Source organism: Ranitomeya imitator, chromosome 3 (genome assembly GCF_032444005.1).
Source record: "Ranitomeya imitator isolate aRanImi1 chromosome 3, aRanImi1.pri, whole genome shotgun sequence".
Classification (NCBI taxonomy): Eukaryota; Metazoa; Chordata; class Amphibia; order Anura; family Dendrobatidae; genus Ranitomeya; species Ranitomeya imitator.
This window is the reverse complement of record NC_091284.1, coordinates 806,917,652-806,938,202: the sequence shown is the minus strand read 5'-3', so window position 1 is coordinate 806,938,202 and position 20,551 is coordinate 806,917,652. Positions and strand designations below refer to the sequence as shown.

The 20,551-nt window shown below is 45.4% G+C and overlaps 1 protein-coding gene across 1 annotated transcript in view; it reads right to left on the bottom strand.

Annotated features, from left to right (window-relative positions):
• The window catches only part of CHORDC1 (cysteine and histidine rich domain containing 1), a 50,323-nt gene extending 40,085 nt beyond the window's left edge, over nt 1-10,238 (bottom strand). The window contains exons 1-4 of the mRNA XM_069759243.1: nt 10,090-10,238; nt 4,875-4,924; nt 4,739-4,795; nt 4,304-4,461 (exon numbers count right to left, since the gene is read on the bottom strand). Of these exons, the coding sequence (XP_069615344.1) occupies nt 4,304-4,461; nt 4,739-4,795; nt 4,875-4,924; nt 10,090-10,153 (329 nt within the window). The 5' untranslated portion in view covers nt 10,154-10,238. The remainder of the gene's footprint in view (nt 1-4,303; nt 4,462-4,738; nt 4,796-4,874; nt 4,925-10,089) is intronic.
• Between the last annotated feature and the right edge of the window lie 10,313 nt (nt 10,239-20,551).

The window sequence follows — 20,551 nt, the reverse complement described above, 5'->3', positions numbered from 1 at the left end:
GCGTCTTATAGTCGGAAAAATACGGTAATACTTTGGTGGTAAAACCCTTGTTGGCAAGCACAGCAGTCAGACGATTTTTGCAGTTGATGATGAGGTCTGCGCACATGTCAGGAGAAATTTTGGTCCACTCCTCTTTGCAGATCATCTCTAAATCATTATGATTTTGAGGCTGTCGCTTGGCAACTCAGAGCCTCAACTGCCTCCATAAGTTTACTATGGGATTAAGGTCTGGAGACTGGCTAGGCCACTCCATGACCTTAATGTGCTTCTTTTTGAGCCACTCCTTTGTCGCCTTGCAGTCGCCTTGGCTGTATGTTTTGGATCATTGTCTTGCTGGAAGACCCAGCCACGACCCATTTTTAATGTCCTGTCTGAGGGAAAGAGGTTGTCACTCAGGATTTTACGGTACATGGCTCCATCCATTCTCCCATTGATGCAGTGAAGTAGTCCTGTGCTCTTAGCAAAGAAACGCCCCCAAAACATAATGTTTCCCCCTCCATGCTTAACAGTGGGGATGGTGTTCTTCGGGTCATAGACAGCATTTCTCTTCCTCCAAACACCGCGAGTTGAGTTAATGCTAAAGAGCTAAATTTTTGTCTCATCTGACCACAGCACCTTCTCCAATCACTCACAGAATCATCCAGGTGTTCATTGGCAAACTTCAGATGAGCCTGCACATGTGCCTTCTAAAGCCTGGGGGACCTTGCGGGCACTGCAGGATTTTAAACCTTTACGGTGTAATGTGTTACCAATGGTTTTCTTGGTGACTGTGGTCCCAGCTGCCTTGAGATCATTAACAAGTTCCGCCCGTGTAGTTGTAGTCTGATCTCTCACCTTCCTCATGATCAAGGATGCCCCACAAGGTGAGACTTTGCCCCAGATCGATGTTGATTAACAATCATTTTGTATTTCTTCCATTTTCTTACCATTGCCCCAGCAATTGTCTCCTTCTCACTTTACTTATGGTTTTGTAGCCCATTCCATCTTTGTGCAGGTCTATGATCTTGTTCCTGACATCATTATAAAGCTCTTTGGTCTTGCCCATGTTGTAGAGGTTAGAGTCTGACTGATTAAGGCTACGTTCACATTTGCGTCTTTGGGCGCAGCGTCGTCGAAGCAACACACAACGCATGTCAAACGCATACACAACACAGCGTTTGACGCATGCATTGTCCTATACAATTGAAGATCAAAAACGCCCCCCAAAAAATACATCACTTGCATTTTACTCAAAAGGCGCATGCGTAAAAAAAACGAGGCTCAACGCAGGCACCTGCGCCCTATGCGTTGTTTTTCATAGACACTAATGTGTTTTTTTGGCGCATTTACGACGTAAGTGCGTTGCATGTGTTTTTTTTCGGAAATGTGACGCATCAAAAATGCAACCTGTAGCGTCGTCCGCGCCCTGTCTGGTGCGCCAAAATAACGCATGTGTCATACAACGCATGACAACGCATACCGGCGCATGTCCATGCACCCCCCATTTTAAAGATAGGGGAGCATGACGCATGCGTCGGTATCCGTCGACGACGCTGTGCCCAAAGACGCAAATGTGAACGTAGCCTAATTGAGTCTGTGGACAGGAGTCTTTTATAAAGGTGACTATGTAAGAAAGCCGTCTATAATGCAGGTAACAAGTTGATTAGGAGCGTCTAACTGGTCTGTAGGAGCCAGAACCCCTAATGGTTGGCAGGGAATCAAATACTTATTTCTCACTGCAAAATGCAAATATCGTATATACTCGAGTATAAGCCGACCCCCCTAATTTTGCCACAGAAAAACTGGGAAAGCTTAATGACTCGAGTATAAGCCTAGGGTGGGAAATGCAGCAGCTACCGGTAAATGTCAAAAGTAAAAATAGATACCAATAAAAGTAAAATTAATTGAGACATCAGTAGTTTAAGTGTTTTTGAATATCCATATTGAATCAGGAGCCCCATATAATACTCCATAAAGTTTGATGGGCCCCATAAGATGCTCCATATTAAAATATGCCCCATATAATCCTGCATAAAGGTTAATAATGGCCCCATAAGATGCTCCATAGACACATTTGCCCAATATAATGCTGCACAAACGTTGAATATGGCCCCATAAAATGCTCCATAAATATATTTGCCCCATATGCTGTTGCTGTAATTAAAAAAGAAAAAAAAAAAAAATATTTTATATATATATATATATATATATATATATATATATATATATATATATATATATATATATATATATATATATATATATATATACATATACATATATATATATTACACTCGCCTTTCATTGCTCAGGCCCCTGGCACTTGCAATACTCACCGGTCCTTGTTCCGGCGCCGCTGTGTCTTCCGCATCATCTGCACTAACATTCAGGCAGAGGGCGCGGACTAACCACGTCACTGCGCCCTCTGACCTGAGCGTAACTGCAGAGGATGTGGAAGACGGAGTGGCGCCGGATTGAGGAAAGGTGAATATCGCGCAGTGTTGCCCCTCCTCATTATGCTCACCTGCTCCTGGTGCGGTCTCTGCATCTCCGGTCTCCGGGCGCTGACAGCTTCTTCCAGCATTGAGCGGTCACCGTTACCGCTCATTACAGTAATGAATATGCGGCTCTACCCCTATAGTAGGGGAGTGGGGTCCATATTCATTAGTGTAAAGAGCAGTACCATGTGACCGCTCAACACTGGAAGAAGCTGCCGGTGCTCGGAGACACAGGGACCGCGCCAGGAGCAGGCGAGTATGTCACAGCCATTGCTCCCGCTCCCCCGCCGACCCCCCCAGGGACAATGACTCGAGTATAAGCCGAGAGGGGCACTTTCAGCCTAAAAAAATGGGCTGAAAATCTCGGCTTATACTCAAGTATATACCGTACATTTATATAATTTATACAATGTGATTTTCTGGATTTTACTTTTGATATTCTATCTCTCATTGTTAAAATTAACCTGCCCTTAATATTATAGACTGTTCATGTCTTTGTCAGTGGGCAAAATTACAAAAGCAGCAAGGGATCAAATAATTATTTCCCCCACTGTACCTTTTCTATGCCATAGATTTAAGACATATGAACATATGCAAAATGTTTGGATTCCGCAGAAGAAGATAAAGCCTGGGGATTAGCAGCATCAGAAATGTGCCGCCTGATTCTTATTTTAAGGGGAAATGTGGCACATCCCATATACTGAACAGGAAACGCATTCTATGAGATAAATAACAAATGTGTCATTACAATTTATGAAATCATGTGTATGGTGAACAGTAGAATTATGTAGGGATTGATATTTATTGCTTTTGAATACATGATGACAGGCTATGCAGCACTTAGGACTGATTACTGCAAAATAGACTGGGTGACAGTAGGGACCCTAAAGTAGGGTTGTTATTTAGTACATGTTTTAAGTTTGTAATCTTGGTTTAATATTGGAATATATTTTTTATAATTGAAAAATGTCATGATCTGAGCAACTGCGTTTAATCCTGTTCTGCTCACCATATGGAATATTGTATTTAATATGTGGTGTACAGTATTACTAGATGTATTTCTGAAGGGAACAATATGCACCTTATGTTTTTCACTGTCTGCCATCAACTTCAAATCTAAAAAATTAACACTATGTGAATAAAAAAAAAAAAGTTAATTTGAGATTAAAATTATTGAAATTGATGTTTTATGAAATCTATAGCTTCCAATTGGGTACCCTCCCCCCCCACCATACGAAGAGGTCGTCAATGTACCTTCCGTACCAGACTGTGTTTGCTGTGTGGGTTATTATCATTATAGAAATACATTTCCTCCCATCTTGACATCACAAGGTTTGATAGAACTGGGGAGAATTTGGCTCCCATATTTTGTAAAAGAAATAACGCCCATCAACCTAAAATGATTAGGTTTCAGAAGGAAGTTGATGGCAGACAGTAAGAAATCCTCAGTTGCGGTATCATACGACCAAAATGTATCTAGATGACCTGATAGGCAGGAGATGGCTATATTGTGTGGAATTGAGGGATAAAGACCCACCACATCACAAGACAACTAGTTCAAACCCTTTTTCCACTCGTATTCATCAAAGACATCAGCCACAAATTTGATGTCTCTGATTAAACTGAGCGAGTCTGTAACCAAAGGGTGTAGATGGTGGTCTACCCGTGCTCCTATTCTCTCTCCCAATGAGCCTATATCTGCTATTATTGGTCTTAATGGTGGTGGGTGCGTTCTTCAGTACATCTTACACAGAACCAGTGAGGGGCTCAGATAGTTAAAGGTCACCGCTAGGCGCCAGGACCTGACACCCGTCCCCTGCACCCACCTAGGTCTCTTTATACATTCTATAGGCTTTGGAGCTTGGATGATGTGTTCGTTGAACTTCGGCTTTAGTTCGATCAACTCCTTCTTTTCCGACGTCTTCACTTCGGGCTTCACCGGTTCTGGGGGCTTCTCGTTGCTGTGTAAACCCTTTGTACAGCCCTGCATCAAAATTAAACGGTAGAATGACAGTGAACGTGATTTTACAGCGATTCTATACACGGGTCCAAGAGTGATTCTCATGGTGGGTCCCAAGTTTCCGAATGGTTACGTTTTATCCCTATTTTCTCAGGTGTCTCGGAATCTTGGATTTTCTATAGCAATCCTATACACGATACTTTAGCTGGATAAGATGGGTGAAAGGTGTATCCCTTTATTCGGGGGGAACCAGTGGGGACCCGAGTTTATGTCTATTATATTATTAGATGAAGACACGTACCGCAATACTGAGGAAATCAGAAAAGTCTGTCGTCCGCCTCTTACAGCACGACCAGCCCTGCACACAAGAAAGGAGAGACAAGTTACAACACTATAATGTACCAGGAGCAAAGACGTAACATAAGCATCGCTGCTACCTTCAGAGCGTCGTGAAAGACCGGGACCCCCGGATGGTAGGTGCACGAACCTGCAAAACGAGAACAAACCCCATTATTATATAGATACAATCAAAATGTAATCAAGCATCATTGTATTGAAGGAGAGGCTGTGGAGGTGAACAGGACACACAATCCCTGGGGGCTCTGCATATGGAGCACACACCACAGTTGTATGTAGTCTGTGGGCCTACTAGAGAAAGGCGAGCACAACCCTCGGCTATAGTCTCATGGGCAATGAGTGAGGTGGAGGCGCGCAGGCTCACATGCCACTGCATTTAGGTGGGCCCTATTCTCAGGATCGGTTGCGGGACCCTCAACAACTAAGAAAATGCAGAGAGGACCTTCAAACTTGGCACAAACGTATTAATAAACTCTGGGGTTCCGATCACTGGAAGCTTGATCAGTCCTGAGATTGAAGGGGCTGCAATGCTTGCACCCTGTTCGCTACACAGATGGGTGGTCGCACCAGTCACTTCCCCTGTCTTTATCCTTCCTGACTGATTCTTCTCTAGTTTTGCATTTTGCTCACGCCCTTATCACTACCAGTAAGACGAGGCGGTGCCTGTAGCACATTGAGGTAGCACAGCTCCTCCAGGATGGCTCATCCATATGTGCCACCACAAGAAGGTTTGTTGTGTTTCACAACACAGTCTCAAGCAGGCTATGGAGTCAGAGTCGTGGAGTCAAGAGTCATAGAAATTGAGTCGTCGGAGCCTAGGTTTGGCTTACCGACTCCACAGCCCTGGTTTCAAGTGCGAGGAGCAGATACCAAGACACAGCCATTGCACAATCCGCTCCTTTTGCATGACGACGACGATGATGAGGAGGAGCACTGTCAGAGCTTTACAAAATGACCTCCCGCAGCTACAGTTGTGCATGTATCTGACCAAGCGGACTCCATAAGGACTATCCCTTTAAGCTTCATAGATTTCCATCTGTCCAGTTAGGAACAAAAGCAACCGTGAATCGGAATCACCGGTTTTGGTGCAAATGAATAAGATGGAGAGGACCAGCAAGAAACCTCCGAAAACTGACTGAATCACAGAGAAAGTAGCGTGAAGTGGAGTAGCAGCGGTTACACATGAGCATGCCACTACACTAAAAGGGGATCTCATTACAAAGTTTACCCCTACCTCCACGCACCCCCAAAGATTCAGAGACACAAAGAAAAGCCAAACTGAGCTCATACTCTCCCCTCCCCAAGGGTCCAGCACTGAGCCTCTGCAACTGTTTCATGTTTAGGTGATTGTCTGCAGCGGGCTTGATATGATGTCACCGATGCAGCCTAAAGGTACCTTCACACTAAACGATATCGCTAGCGATCTGTGACGTTGCAGCGTCCTGGCTAGCGATATCGTTCAGTTTGACAGGCAGCAGCGATCAGGATCCTGCTGTGATGTCGTTGGTCGGGGCTAGAAAGCCAGAACTTTATTTGGTCGCTGGATCTCCCGCTGACATCGCTGAATCGGCGTGTGTGACGCCGATTCAGCGATGTCTTCGCTGGTAACCAGGGTAAACATCGGGTTACTAAGCGCAGGGCCGCGCTTAGTAACCCGATGTTTACCCTGGTTACCATCCTAAAAGTAAAAAAAACAAACACTACATACTTACCTTCCGCTGTCTGTCCTCTGGCGCTGTGCTTTCCTGCACTCACTGTGAGCACAGTGGCCGGAAAGCAGAGCGGTGACGTCACCGCTGTGCTTTCCGGCCGCTGTGCTCACATCCAGTAGAGAAGCACAGCGCCGAGGACAGACAGCGGAAGGTAAGTATGAAGCGTTTGTTTTTTTTACTTTTAGGATGGTAACCAGGGTAAACATCGGGTTACTAAGCGCGGCCCTGCACTTAGTAACCCGATGTTTACCCTGGTTACCGGCATCGTTGGTCGCTGGAGAGCGGTCTGTGTGACAGCTCTCCAGCGACCAAACAGCGACGCTGCAGCGATCCGGATCGTTGTCTGGATCGCTGCAGCGTCGTTTAGTGTGAAGGTACCTTAACACTGAGCTCAGACGCTCCTGCCATCTACCATTATGTTCCTGTGGATTAGTGTGTTAAAAGACCTGTCTTGTATCCAGGAGGTTCCGATATAAAATCTCAACAGTGCCCTTTTTTTTGTTTACCAGAGCCAATTTGGGTTTGTAGCAAACAAGTCATGCAGGACTAATCTAATTTCCTTCTATGATGGAATCACTGACTGGGTGGATCAGGGAAATGCGGTAATATAGTATATCTCAACTACAGCAAAGCATTTGATAAAGTATCTCATACTATCCTTATTGAAAAAATGACCAAGTTTTGGATTGACAAGGACTACAAGCGTCTGTCCTGGGTCATGTATTGTTCAACATTTTTATAAATTATCTAGATAAGGCTATGTGCACACGTTGCGGATTCTCTGCGGATCTGCAGCGTTTTTTGAAGTGCAGAAACGCTGCAGATCTGCAATTGATTTACAGTACAATGTAAATCAATGAGAAAAAAATGCTGAGCGGAAACGCTGCGGTTTAAAAGAAGTAGCATGTCACTTCTTTTTTGTGAATCTGCAGCATTTTTGTACCCATTCCATTATAGAAAACCACAGGGGTAAAAATCCGCAAGAAACCCGCAGCAAAAACGCATAAAAAACGCTGCGGAACCGCACAAAAAACGTGACAAATCCGCAGGTGCGTTTTCTGCCAGGAGAGGCAGAATCCGCACCAGAAATTCCTAAGCCTAATCCGCAACGTGTGCACATAACCTAAGGCTAGGGTCACATTGCGTTAGTGCAATCCGTTTAGCGCTAGCGGATTGCGCTATCGCAATGTTTTCTATGGGGCTGCGGTCGGGGTCGCGGTAACGTCCCCGCTCTCGCAGATCCCCGATCTGCGAGAGCAGGGAACGGACCGCGGGCGCGCCTCGGACGCTGCAAGCAGCGTCCGCGGCGCGCCAGGAATCCCCGGCGCGTCGCTAGCGCGTGCCGAACATGGCACGCGCTAGTGAAGCGCGTTCCCATTAGTGTGAATGGGCGCGTTAACGGCCGCGTTACACGGCATTAATTTCGCCGTGCAACGCTGTCCGTTTAACGCGGTCCCATAACGCAATGGGAACCCAGCCTTAGGGAACTGAAGGTAAGCTAATCAAGTTTGCAGACGCTGCAAAGCAAGGAGGGATAGCTAACACTAGAGAAGGCAGAGAAAGGATTCAGAAGGATCTAGATAACCTTGAATAATGGACAGCGACAGATAGAATGGTATTTAACAGGGAGAAATGCAAGATTCTATATCTTGGCAAGAAAAATAAAAATCACATCTACAGAATGGGAGGAATAGAACTAAGCAACAGCACGTGTGAAATAGACTTGGGTATACTAATAGATCACAGACTACACAGTAGTCAACAGTGTGATACAGCAGCAACAAAAAAGCAAACACAGTTCTAGGATGTATTAAGAGAATAATAGAGTCTAGATCACGTGAAGTCATTATGCCCCTCTACTCCTCCTTGGTCAGACCTCATCTAGGATCCTGTGTCTAGTACTGGGCACATTATTAAAAAAAAAGACATCAACAAACTAGAGCAAGTTCAGAGAAGAGCGACCAGGACGGTGAGCGGACGGCAATGTCCTACCAGGATCTGGGAATGTTTAAGGCTGGGTTCACATTGCGCTAGGTGTGTCCGTCTAACGGACTCGTTTTTAAGTAGTAAAAACGCAATGTAACGCACATACTAACGCGCCCATAGACTTGCATTGTCTGACGCATCGTGACGCATCCCTAAATTGGTATGCGTTTGTCACATAACGTTTTTTTTCTGACGGACCTTCAACGCGGCTTGCAGCGTTTTCGGGTCCGGCCAAGCTAACGCACTACTAACGGAAGCGTTCATTCTGCCATAGAAGGCTATGGCAAACGCAGTCAGACGCAAATCATGAAAAATTTCCAAATAGAACCACACGTTTTAATAGCTTTTGAAGGTGGTCACATGTGGTCATGTGACAGGAAATGTGACTTCGGCCATTAAAATATCCCACTCACACAAAGTCTCCTGCACGTGACAGAGTGTTTTGCCGTAGAATGAATGTTAACATTATTTAATGTTAAAATATTTTTTTTTACATTTTACATACACAATAGGTTGTGGCACAAGGAGGACAAAAAAAGAAAAAAGGTCCCTAGCCGTCTGTCGTCGCCACAACTGCCAGTGGTAAATATAAAATAGAAATATTCTATCCAATATTTACCAACAAAAAAAAAAGAACAACTTTATTGACAGTGACAAACGCAGACAAACGGATACTTCGTAAACGGACATCAAAATGAAAAAACGCGATCACATGCGTTAACGCTAGCGTTACCGTGACGACGAATTTCACATATTTTTGCTCCGTTTCTGTACATGCGTTTAACGCATCCGTTTGACGCCATGTACTTGACGCAATGTGAACCTAGCCTAACTTGGAAAAACAGGAGGAGAAGAAAGGACTTAGTAGCTGTCTACAAATATCTGAAGGGCTGTCACAGTGTAGAAGGATCACCATTATTCGCACATGGGAACACGAGAAGTAATGGAATTAAACTGAATGGGAGAAGATACAGATTAGAGGTTAGACGGGTGATCAATGAGTGGAGCAGGCTGCCACGAGAGGTGGTGAGTTCTCCTTCAATGGAAGTCTTCATACAGAGGCTGGACAGACGTCTGAGATGATTTAGTGACTCCTGCACTGAGGCGGGGATAGACACGATGACCCTGGAGGTCCCTTCCAACTCTCACATTCTACTGTACAGTGAGCCCAGTGGCTCTGCTAGTGATCGCTGATGGTCACAGCGCTGCAGCCAATCACTGTGCCCAGTGCATCTACCAATGTATATTAGATGCGGTCTGGGGGTGGGGAGGGATCTGGCCTCAGGAGCATGGAGGGCTTCTATGGGAATGGAGCACAATCACTCCCATCATTGTCTACGGCACTGACAGCATGGACTGGGCTCTGTACTGGAGCAGCGGCGCGTGCACATGTGACCACCCCATCAGGAGACACAGGACCCCCATTCTGGACATTGGTCGGACCCCCAGGGTCAGGCATTTACTTTTTATCCTATGGAGAGGTAATAAAAAGTGAGTATGGAACACCCCTTTAAGGCTGGGTCTCCATGGCAACTGTAATCACGATGTAATGACGTCACTGGTCCAGGATGCCCCCCCCCCCAGCAGAAGCGCTCACCTTCCGTGTTGGTCTCGGCGTCGTAGCGCTGTCCGCAGCCCCGGTTGTAGCACAGTGTGGACATGATGACGAGGAGCGGGAGGACTGACGCTCTCAGCCGGGGACACAGCACTCCGTCACTCACCCTCCCGCTTCCGGAAACCGCCGGCAACACTCGGGAACTTTCGCGAACATTCCGCGCATGCGCTCGCCACAGGCTTCGGAGCCCCTGCGCATACTCGGATCACAGCCGCAGCCGAGCGTTAATTGCGCATGCGCCTGGTTTCTTTTGCCTCTGGAGCTGGCGGTGCAGGTCACGTGTTCTTAGTGTCACAGATGGAAAAGAACTATTCGGGAAATCTGCACGTATTGTCACAGTGGACAGACACTTTAAAAAAAAAAAAATGCATCTTGGACACAAGTGCCCAGAGCACAACCCTCCATTCATCTTTTACTTCTGCGGGCAATGAATTTCCCCAGCCAAAAACAAAGTTTGAACGTGTAAAAGAAAGCTGAATATATTTAGTGTAGACACATGACTAACCGGGGGCTGCTATGGTAACACATTGGCACTCCGCGATTGTGTGGCACTATCGCTAATCGGTGCTGGTGGAGGCGGTGTCGGCTGTATAACACAGCCATCACCGGCGGTGCCGCGATCCTTTCACGAAGACTCAACCAGTGATTTATAGTTTAAGGGGTTAAAAAAAACAGTCCAGCTAGTTTTTTTTAAATCAAATATCCCCCCCCCCCCCCCCCGATATATTGTCTATCACGCTCTGCACTTATATTCGGTGTCCTCCCTTCCCTGCAACTCAGACTCGTCTCCCTCTTTAGCCTCCATCTTGTTTCCCAGATGTCATCACTACATTTTATTCCTCCATCAATCCCATCAGGACAGCTGATAGCACCTCTGCTTGCTGGTGGGTGGAGGGGGGGGGACACGGAGATTAATATCCCTTCCAAATTATGGACTGTCATCTCCTTCAATGTAATTGTGTGCCAGGAGCTGTCTAGTCATCATCAGTATCTGTGATAGGAGTTTTTATTTAACTTGTAAAAACCTTACAACGGTTATTCTGGACTATATTTTTTTTTGTTTTCCTATGTTCCAAAACACTAACTACCTGCCTGTTGTGCCCGGCGTCGATGTCTCCTGGTACAGAGTGGTCACAGATCACTTGCCAGAGATTCAGCGGCTTCCAGTAACGCCACCTCCACAGAGCATCGACTTCTCTTCCGCTCTGCACTCATTATGGGGCGTGAATGCTGCCGTCATGCTGATAACTGGCTCCGCCCTGATTAACCGCAGGAAGCCGACGGTCATTCGGTATGATGTCAGCAGTCACGCCCCGTTGACCAGAAGAAGAAGGCCTGATGCAATTCCCATTAAAGTCACTCTGTGATCGCATAACTCAACTGAAGAGAAGTATATCATCAATTTTCAGATAGAAAGTAACAACCAAATATGCTAAGGCCATTTTTCCTCGTAGAGTAATACTCTATTTATTCGAAATGTATTAGAAACATGCGGCACTCACCAAGTCGAAAAAATGGTCATAACTCATAAGTCATTTATCCCACACATGGACATGGATAACAAATCTGACGTGCAGGTTATGGAGGCATGCGGGGAGAGACAGAGTGGACTGTGGCCGTTCCCGTGCAGACCCTTCACCGGGTCCAGGTGCACTAAAAAAATGCATTAAATTTGCACCAAAATTGGGTAAAATTCATGAATAAATACAGCAAAAATTCAATAATCATAATAAGTAGCTTGCTATTGCGTATTTTGCTTCCGGAAAAAATGCCAAGTTTTTGCACTTTGGAGCAAGATCTAATGCAAGCTGAGTGATATACAGGTGCTTCTCACAAAAAATGAGAACTCTAGGGATGTTCTTGAGGTGTAGATGACATGAGCGAGTGATCGGATGTGGGGAGTGAAGGAAAGCGAGGATCCCAGGCGAAGTCCAGGTGTCTAAGATCGTGACATCATCAGGAAAGTCCAGCGCTTGGGGGGGTTGAGCAGAGGTCTACCTCATTTTATTGTTTCGTAACCAGCCTTGCCGCATGTAAAGTTTGCGGTGACCCCGGGTGACATCTGTAAAGTAGCAGTGTCTGGTGATTTTTTTATCTTTCACCCTTTTACTTGTCTATCCATATACACAGGTTCTTCTCACAAAATCAGAAGATCATCAAAAAAGTTCATTTATTTCAGTTCTTCAATACAAAAAGTGAAACTCATATATTATATAGAGTCAATTACAGACAGAGTGATCTATTTCACGTGTTTATTTCTGTTAATGTTGATGATTATGGCTTACAGCCAATGAAAACCCAAAAGTCATTATCTCATTAAATTAGAATAATTATCAGAAAACACCTGCAAAGGCTTCCTAAGTGTTTACAAAGGTCCCTTAGTCTGTTTCAGTAGCTCCACAATCATGGGGAAGACTGCTGACCTGACAGATGTCCAGAAGACGTCACTGACACACTCCATAAAATGAGGTATACTTCTGCTCACCTCTCCCCTCCTCAAGCTCCGGTCTGTCGTGATGATGTCACGTTCTTAAGACACCTCACCTTCACTCCCCACATCTAAACACTTGCTCATGTCATCTACACCTCAAAAACATCCCTAAAGTTCAACCTTTTTTACCTTTGACTCTGCAAAAACTTATTGTTGCTCTTCTTCATTCTCATCTGGACTATTGCGGTGTGTGTGCTGTATGTGTCTGATATGTGAGCGGTGTGTGTGCTGTATGTGTCTGATATGTGAGCGATGTGTGTGCTGTGTGTGTCTGATATGTGAGCGGTGTGTGTGCTGTATGTGTCTGATATGTGAGCGGTGTGTGTGCTGTATGTGTCTGATATGTGAGCGGTGTGTGTGCTGTATGTGTCTGATATGTGAGCGGTGTGTGTGCTGTATGTGTCTGATATGTGAGCGGTGTGTGTGCTGTATGTGTCTGATATGTGAGCGGTGTGTGTGCTGTATGTGTCTGATATGTGAGCGGTGTGTGTGCTGTGTGTGTCTGATATGTGAGCGGTGTGTGTGCTGTGTGTGTCTGATATGTGAGCGGTGTGTGCTGTGTGTGTCTGATATGTGAGCGGTGTGTGTGCTGTGTGTGTCTGATATGTGAGCGGTGTGTGTGCTGTATGTGTCTGATATGTGAGCGCTGTGTGTGCTGTATGTGTCTGATATGTGAGCGGTGTGTGCTGTATGTGTGATATGTGAGCGGTGTGTGCTGTATGTGTCTGATATGTGAGCGGTGTGTGCTGTGTGTCTGATATGTGAGCGGTGTGAGTGCTGTATGTGTCTGATATGTGAGCGGTGTGTGTGCTGTGTGTGTCTGATATGTGAGCGGTGTGTGATGTGTGTGTCTGATATGTGAGCGGTGTGTGTGCTGTGTGTGTCTGATATGTGAGCGGTGTGTGTGCTGTATGTGTCTGATATGTGAGCGGTGTGTGTGCTGTGTGTGTCTGATATGTGAGCGGTGTGTGTGCTGTGTGTGTCTGATATGTGAGCGGTGTGTGCTGTATGTGTCTGATATGTGAGCGGTGTGTGTGCTGTATGTGTCTGATATGTGAGCGGTGTGTGTGCTGTGTGTGTCTGATATGTGAGCGGTGTGTGTGCTGTGTGTGTCTGATATGTGAGCGGTGTGTGATGTGTGTGTCTGATATGTGAGCGGTGTGTGTGCTGTGTGTGTCTGATATGTGAGCGGTGTGTGTGCTGTGTGTGTCTGATATGTGAGCGGTGTGTGTGCTGTATGTGTCTGATATGTGAGCGGTGTGTGTGCTGTATGTCTGATATGTGAGCGGTGTGTGCTGTGTGTGTCTGATATGTGAGCGATGTGTGTGCTGTATGTGTCTGATATGTGAGCGGTGTGTGTGCTGTATGTGTCTGATATGTGAGCGGTGTGTGTGCTGTGTGTGTCTGATATGTGAGCGGTGTGTGTGCTGTGTGTGTCTGATATGTGAGCGGTGTGTGTGCTGTGTGTGTCTGATATGTGAGCGGTGTGTGCTGTATGTGTCTGATATGTGAGCGGTGTGTGTGCTGTATGTGTCTGATATGTGAGCGGTGTGTGTGCTGTATGTGTCTGATATGTGAGCGGTGTGTGTGCTGTATGTGTCTGATATGTGAGCGGTGTGTGTGCTGTGTGTGTCTGATATGTGAGCGGTGTGTGTGCTGTGTGTGTCTGATATGTGAGCGGTGTGTGTGCTGTATGTGTCTGATATGTGAGCGGTGTGTGTGCTGTATGTGTCTGATATGTGAGCGGTGTGTGTGCTGTATGTGTCTGATATGTGAGCGGTGTGTGTGCTGTGTGTGTCTGATATGTGAGCGGTGTGTGTGCTGTGTGTGTCTGATATGTGAGCGGTGTGTGTGCTGTGTGTGTCTGATATGTGAGCGGTGTGTGTGCTGTATGTGTCTGATATGTGAGCGGTGTGTGCTGTATGTGTCTGATATGTGAGCGGTGTGTGTGCTGTATGTGTCTGATATGTGAGCGGTGTGTGTGCTGTATGTGTCTGATATGTGAGCGGTGTGTGTGCTGTGTGTGTCTGATATGTGAGCGGTGTGTGATGTGTGTGTCTGATATGTGAGCGGTGTGTGTGCTGTGTGTGTCTGATATGTGAGCGGTGTGTGTGCTGTGTGTGTCTGATATGTGAGCGGTGTGTGTGCTGTATGTGTCTGATATGTGAGCGGTGTGTGTGCTGTATGTCTGATATGTGAGCGGTGTGTGTGCTGTATGTGTCTGATATGTGAGCGGTGTGTGTGCTGTATGTGTCTGATATGTGAGCGGTGTGTGTGCTGTATGTGTCTGATATGTGAGCGGTGTGTGCTGTGTGTGTCTGATATGTGAGCGATGTGTGTGCTGTATGTGTCTGATATGTGAGAGGTGTGTGTGCTGTATGTCTGATATGTGAGCGGTGTGTGCTGTGTGTGTCTGATATGTGAGCGGTGTGTGTGCTGTATGTCTGATATGTGAGCGGTGTGTGCTGTGTGTGTCTGATATGTGAGCGGTGTGTGTGCTGTATGTCTGATATGTGAGCGGTGTGTGCTGTGTGTGTCTGATATGTGAGCGGTGTGTGTGCTGTATGTGTCTGATATGTGAGCGGTGTGTGCTGTGTGTCTGATATGTGAGCGGTGTGTGTGCTGTATGTGTTTGATATGTGAGCGGTGTGTGTGCTGTATGTCTGATATGTGAGCGGTGTGTGTGCTGTATGTGTCTGATATGTGAGCGGTGTGTGTGCTGTATGTGTGATATGTGAGCGGTGTGTGTGCTGTATGTGTCTGATATGTGAGCGGTGTGTGTGCTGTATGTGTCTGATATGTGAGCGGTGTGTGTGCTGTGTGTGTCTTATATGTGAGCGATGTGTGTGCTGTATGAGTCTGATATGTGAGCGGTGTGTTTGCTGTGTGTGTCTGATATGTGAGCGGTGTGTGTGCTGTATGTCTGATATGTGAGCGGTGTGTGCTGTATGTGTCTGATACTGTATGTGAGCGGTGTGTGCTGTGTGTGTCTGATATGTGAGCGTTGTGTGTGCTGTGTGTGTCTGATATGTGAGCGGTGTGTGCTGTATGTGTCTGATATGTGAGCGGTGTGTGCTGTATGTGTCTGATATGTGAGCGGTGTGTGCTGTGTGTGTCTGATATGTGAGCGTTGTGTGTGCTGTGTGTGTCTGATATGTGAGCGGTGTGTGTGCTGTGTGTGTCTGATATGTGAGCGGTGTGTGTGCTGTGTGTGTCTGATATGTGAGCGGTGTGTGTGCTGTGTGTGTCTGATATGTGAGCGGTGTGTGCTGTATGTGTCTGATATGTGAGCGATGTGTGCTGTATGTGTCTGATACAGTTAGGTCCATATATATTTGGACAGAGACAACATTTTTCTAATTTTGGTTATAGACATTACCACAATGAATTTTAAACAAAACAATTCAGATGCAGTTGAAGTTCAGACTTTCAGCTTTCATTTGAGGGTATCCACATTAAAATTGGATGAAGAGTTTAGGAGTTTCAGCTCCTTAACATGTGCCACCTTGTTTTTAAAGGGACCAAAATTAATTGGACAGATTCAATAATTTTAAATAAAATGTTCATTTTTAGTACTTGGTTGAAAACCCTTTGTTGGCAATGACTGCCTGAAGTCTTGACCTCATGGGCATCACCAGACGCTGTGTTTCCTCCTTTTTGATGCTCTGCCAGGCCTTCACTGCGGTGGTTTTCAGTCGCGGTTTGTTTGTGGGCCTTTCTGTCTGAAGTTTAGTCTTTAACAAGTGAAATGCTGCTCAGTTGGGTTGAGATCAGGTGACTGACTTGGCCATTCAAGAATATTCCACTTCTTTGCTTTAATAAACTCCTGGGTTGCTTTGGCTTTATGTTTTGGGTCATTGTCCATCTGTAGTATGAAACGACGACCAATCAGCTTGGCTGCATTTGGCTGGATCTGAGCACACAGTATGGCGGCTCTGAAGACCTCAGAATTCATCCGGCTGCTTCTGTCCTGTGTCCTATTATCAATAAACACTAGTGACCCAGTGCCACTGGCAGCCATGCATGCCCAAGCCATCACACTGCCTCCGCCGTGTTTTACAGATGATGTGCTATGCTTTGGATCATGAGCTGTACCACGCCTTCACCATACTTTTCTCTTTCCATCATTCTGGTAGAGGTTGATCTTGGTTTCATCTGTCCATAGAATGTTCTTCCAGAACTGTGCGGCTTTTTTAGTTGTTTTTTAGCCTTTTTCTTCTTGATGCTTATGAGTGGCTGCACCGTGCAGTGAACCCTCTGTATTTACTTTCATGCAGTCTTCTCTTTATGGTAGATTTGGATATTGATACGCCGACCTCCTGGAGAGTGTTGGTCACTTGGTTGGCTGTTGTGAAGGGGTTTCTCTTCACCATGGAGATTATTCTGTGATCATCCACCACTGTTGTTTTCCGTGGGCGCCCAGGTCTTTTTGCATTGATGAGTTCACCAGTGCTTTCTTTCTTGCTTTCTCATCATGTACCAAACTGTAGATTTTGCCACTCCTAATATTGTAGCAATTTCTCAGATGGGTTTTTTCTGTTTTCGCAGCTTAAGGATGGCTTGTTTCACCTGCATGGAGAGCTCCTTTGACCGCATGTTTACTTCACAGCAAAACCTTCCAAATGCAAGAACCACACCTCAAATCAACTCCAGGCCTTTTATCTGCTTAATTGAGAATGACATAACGAAGGGATTGCCCACACCTGTCTATGAAATAGCCTTGGAGTCAATTGTCCAATTACTTTTGGTCCCTTTAAAAACAGGGTGGCGCATGTTAAGGAGCTGAAACTCCTAAACCCTTCATCCAATTTTAATGTGGATACCCTCAAATGAAAGCTGAAAGTCTGAACTTCAACTGCATCTGAATTGTTTTGTTTAAAATTCATTGTGGTACTGTCTGTAACCAAAATTAGAAAAATGTTGTCTCTGTCCAAATATATATGGACCTAACTGTATGTGAGCGGTGTGTGTGCTGTATGCGTCTGATATGTGAACGGTGTGTGCTGCATGTGACAAATATGTTAGTGATATATACGCTTTGTGCACATTATGTAACCTTTGGGCGGTGTGTGGTTTTTTTGGCCCCAGTTGATTGAGACTGATGTCTCATAGCCAGCCTTAATCAGGGTAGTGCAAGATTAAGATGCTACAAATAAATTAGCGTTTGCCACGTAATGAATTCAGTGCATGTGATCAGCAGCGTGCGCCTCCATGCACCTCTTCAGAAATGTTACTCCAGTCAGTGAGTCCCACCATAGCTCCTCATCATCTCTACCTATTTTGGTGTAGGGGCTTAAAGCTGGTGTGAAAAGTTGCTTAATTTTTTTGCTCACCTCTAGGATGTGCACCTGGAATTCTTGTAGCTGTCTTGCAAAGTTTTTAATAAGGTAGACATCATTTAGAAGTTTTTTTTTTTTTGTTTTTTTTTCGGGGCTCAGACATTTTGGCTCTATAGGGCCTAGATGTTCCTAACTGCTGCCACATACAAGTGTTTGTCATTGAATTAGAATATCATAAAAAAGTTAATTTATTTCAGCTCTTCGATACAAAAAGTGAAGTGAAACTCATATATTATATGCAGTCATTACAAACAGAGTGATCTATTTCAAGCGTTTATTTATGTTAATGTTGATGATTAACTCTTAAAGCCAATTCAAACCCAAAAGTAATTATCTCAGCAATTTAGAATAATTAACTAAAAACACCTGCAAAGGCTTCCTAAGCATTTAAAAAGGTCCCTTAGTCTGTTTTAGTAGCTCCACAATCATGGGGAAGACTGCTGACCTGACAGATGTCCAGAAGGCAGTCATTGACACACTCCACAAGGAGGGTAAGCCACAAAAGGTCATTGCTAAAGAAGCCGGCTGTTCACAGAGTGCTGTATCCAAGCATATTAATGGAAAGTTGAGTGGAAGGAAAAAATGTGATAGAGAAAGGTGCACAAGCAACCGGGATAACCACAGCCTGGAAAGGATTGTTAAGAAAAGGCCATTCTGCTGGAGTCGCTGCTTCCAGAGCCACCACACACAGACGTATCCAGGACATGGGCTACAGGTGTCGCATTCCTTGTGTCTACCACTCATTAACAATAGACAACGTCAGAAGCGTCTTACCTGGGCCAAGGAGAAAAAGAACTGGACTGTTGTCAGTGGTCCAAGGTGTTGTTTTCAAATGAAAGTAAATGTAGCATTTCATTTGGAAATCCAGGTCCCAGAGTCTGGAGGAAGAGTGGAGGCCACAATCCAAGCTGCTGGAGGTCTAGTGTGAAGTCTCCACAATCAGTGATGGTTTGGGGAGCCATGTCATCTGCTGGTGTAGGTCCACTGTGTTTTATCAAGACCAAAGTCAGCGCAGCGGTCTACCAGGAAATTTTTTGGAGATGGAAATGTCATTCTCCAGCAGGACTTGGCCCCTGTCCACACTGCCAAAACTGTTGTGAATTCTGTGGCTGAATTCACTCCTGTGGTCACAAGTGGTACTGCAGCTTCTGAGCTTCCTCCCTCAGGTGTTCTGGTGAGCTCGTTAACTGCTTCATTACTTAACTCCGCCTGATGCTGCTATCCTTGCTCCTTGTCAATGTTTCAGTGTTGGATCTGAGCTTCTCCTGATTGTTCCTGTGACCTGCTGCTCTGTATAGCTAAGTGCTTTTTGCTTTTTTGTTGCTTTTTTTCTGTCCAGCTTGTCTTTTGTTTTGCTGGAAGCTCTGAGACGCAAAGGGTGTACCGCCGTGCCGTTAGTTCGGCACGGTGGGTTTTTTTTTGCCCCCTTTGCGTGGTTTTGCTTTAGGGTTTTTTGTAGACTGCAAAGTTCGCTTTACTGTCCTCGCTCTGTCCTAGAATATCGGGCCCCACTTTGCTGAATCTATTTCATCCCTACGTTTTGTCTTTTCATCTTACTCACAGTCATTATATGTGGGGGGCTGCCTTTTCCTTTGGGGAATTTCTCTGGGGCAAGTCAGGCCTATTTTTCTATCTTCAGGCTAGCTAGTTTCTTAGGCTGTGCCGAGTTGCCTAGGTAGTTGTTAGGCGCAATCCACAGCCGCTTTTAGTTGTGTTTAGGATAGGATCAGGTGTGCAGTCTACAGAGTTTCCACGTCTCAGAGCTCGTTCTTGTATTTTTGGGTATTTGTCAGATCACTGTGTTCGCTCTGATCGCTAAGCACACTGTGTTTCTGGATTGCCTTCATAACACCTGTCATTAGCAAACATAACACAAAACTACCAATACCTGGTTTACAGACAACAGTATCACTGTGCTTGATTGGCAGCAAACTCTCCTGACCTTAACCCCATAGATTATGTAATTGTGAAGAGGAAGATGAGAGACACCAGACCCAACAATGCAGATGAGCTGAAGGCTGCTATCAAAGCAACCTGGGCTTCCATAACCCCTCAGCAGTGCCACAGACTGATCGCCTCGATGCCACGCCGCATTGATGCATTAATTGATGCCAATTGAGCCCCGACCAAGTATTGAGTGCATTTACTGAACATACATTACAGTAGGACAAGAATTCAGATTTTCTAATCATTTTCAAGCTGGTGTTATAAAGTATTCTAATTTACCGAGATAATGACTTTTGGGTTTTCATTGGCTGTAAGTAGTGATGAGCGAGTATACTTGTTGCTGGGGTTTTCCCGAGCACGCTTGGGTGGTCTCCGAGTATTTGTTAGTGTTCGGAGATTTAGTTTTCATCACCTCAGCTGAATGATTTACAGCTACTAGCCAGCTTGATTACATTTGTGGATTCCTTAGCAACCAGGTAACCCCCACATGTACTCAGCCTGGCTAGTAGCTGTAAATCATTCAGCTGAGGTGATGAAAACTAAATCTCCAAGCACTAACAAATACTCGGAAATCACCCGAGCGTGCTCGGTAAAACCCGAGCAACGAGTACACTCGCTCATCACTAGCTAGCTGTAAGCCATAATCATCAACATTAACAGAAATAAA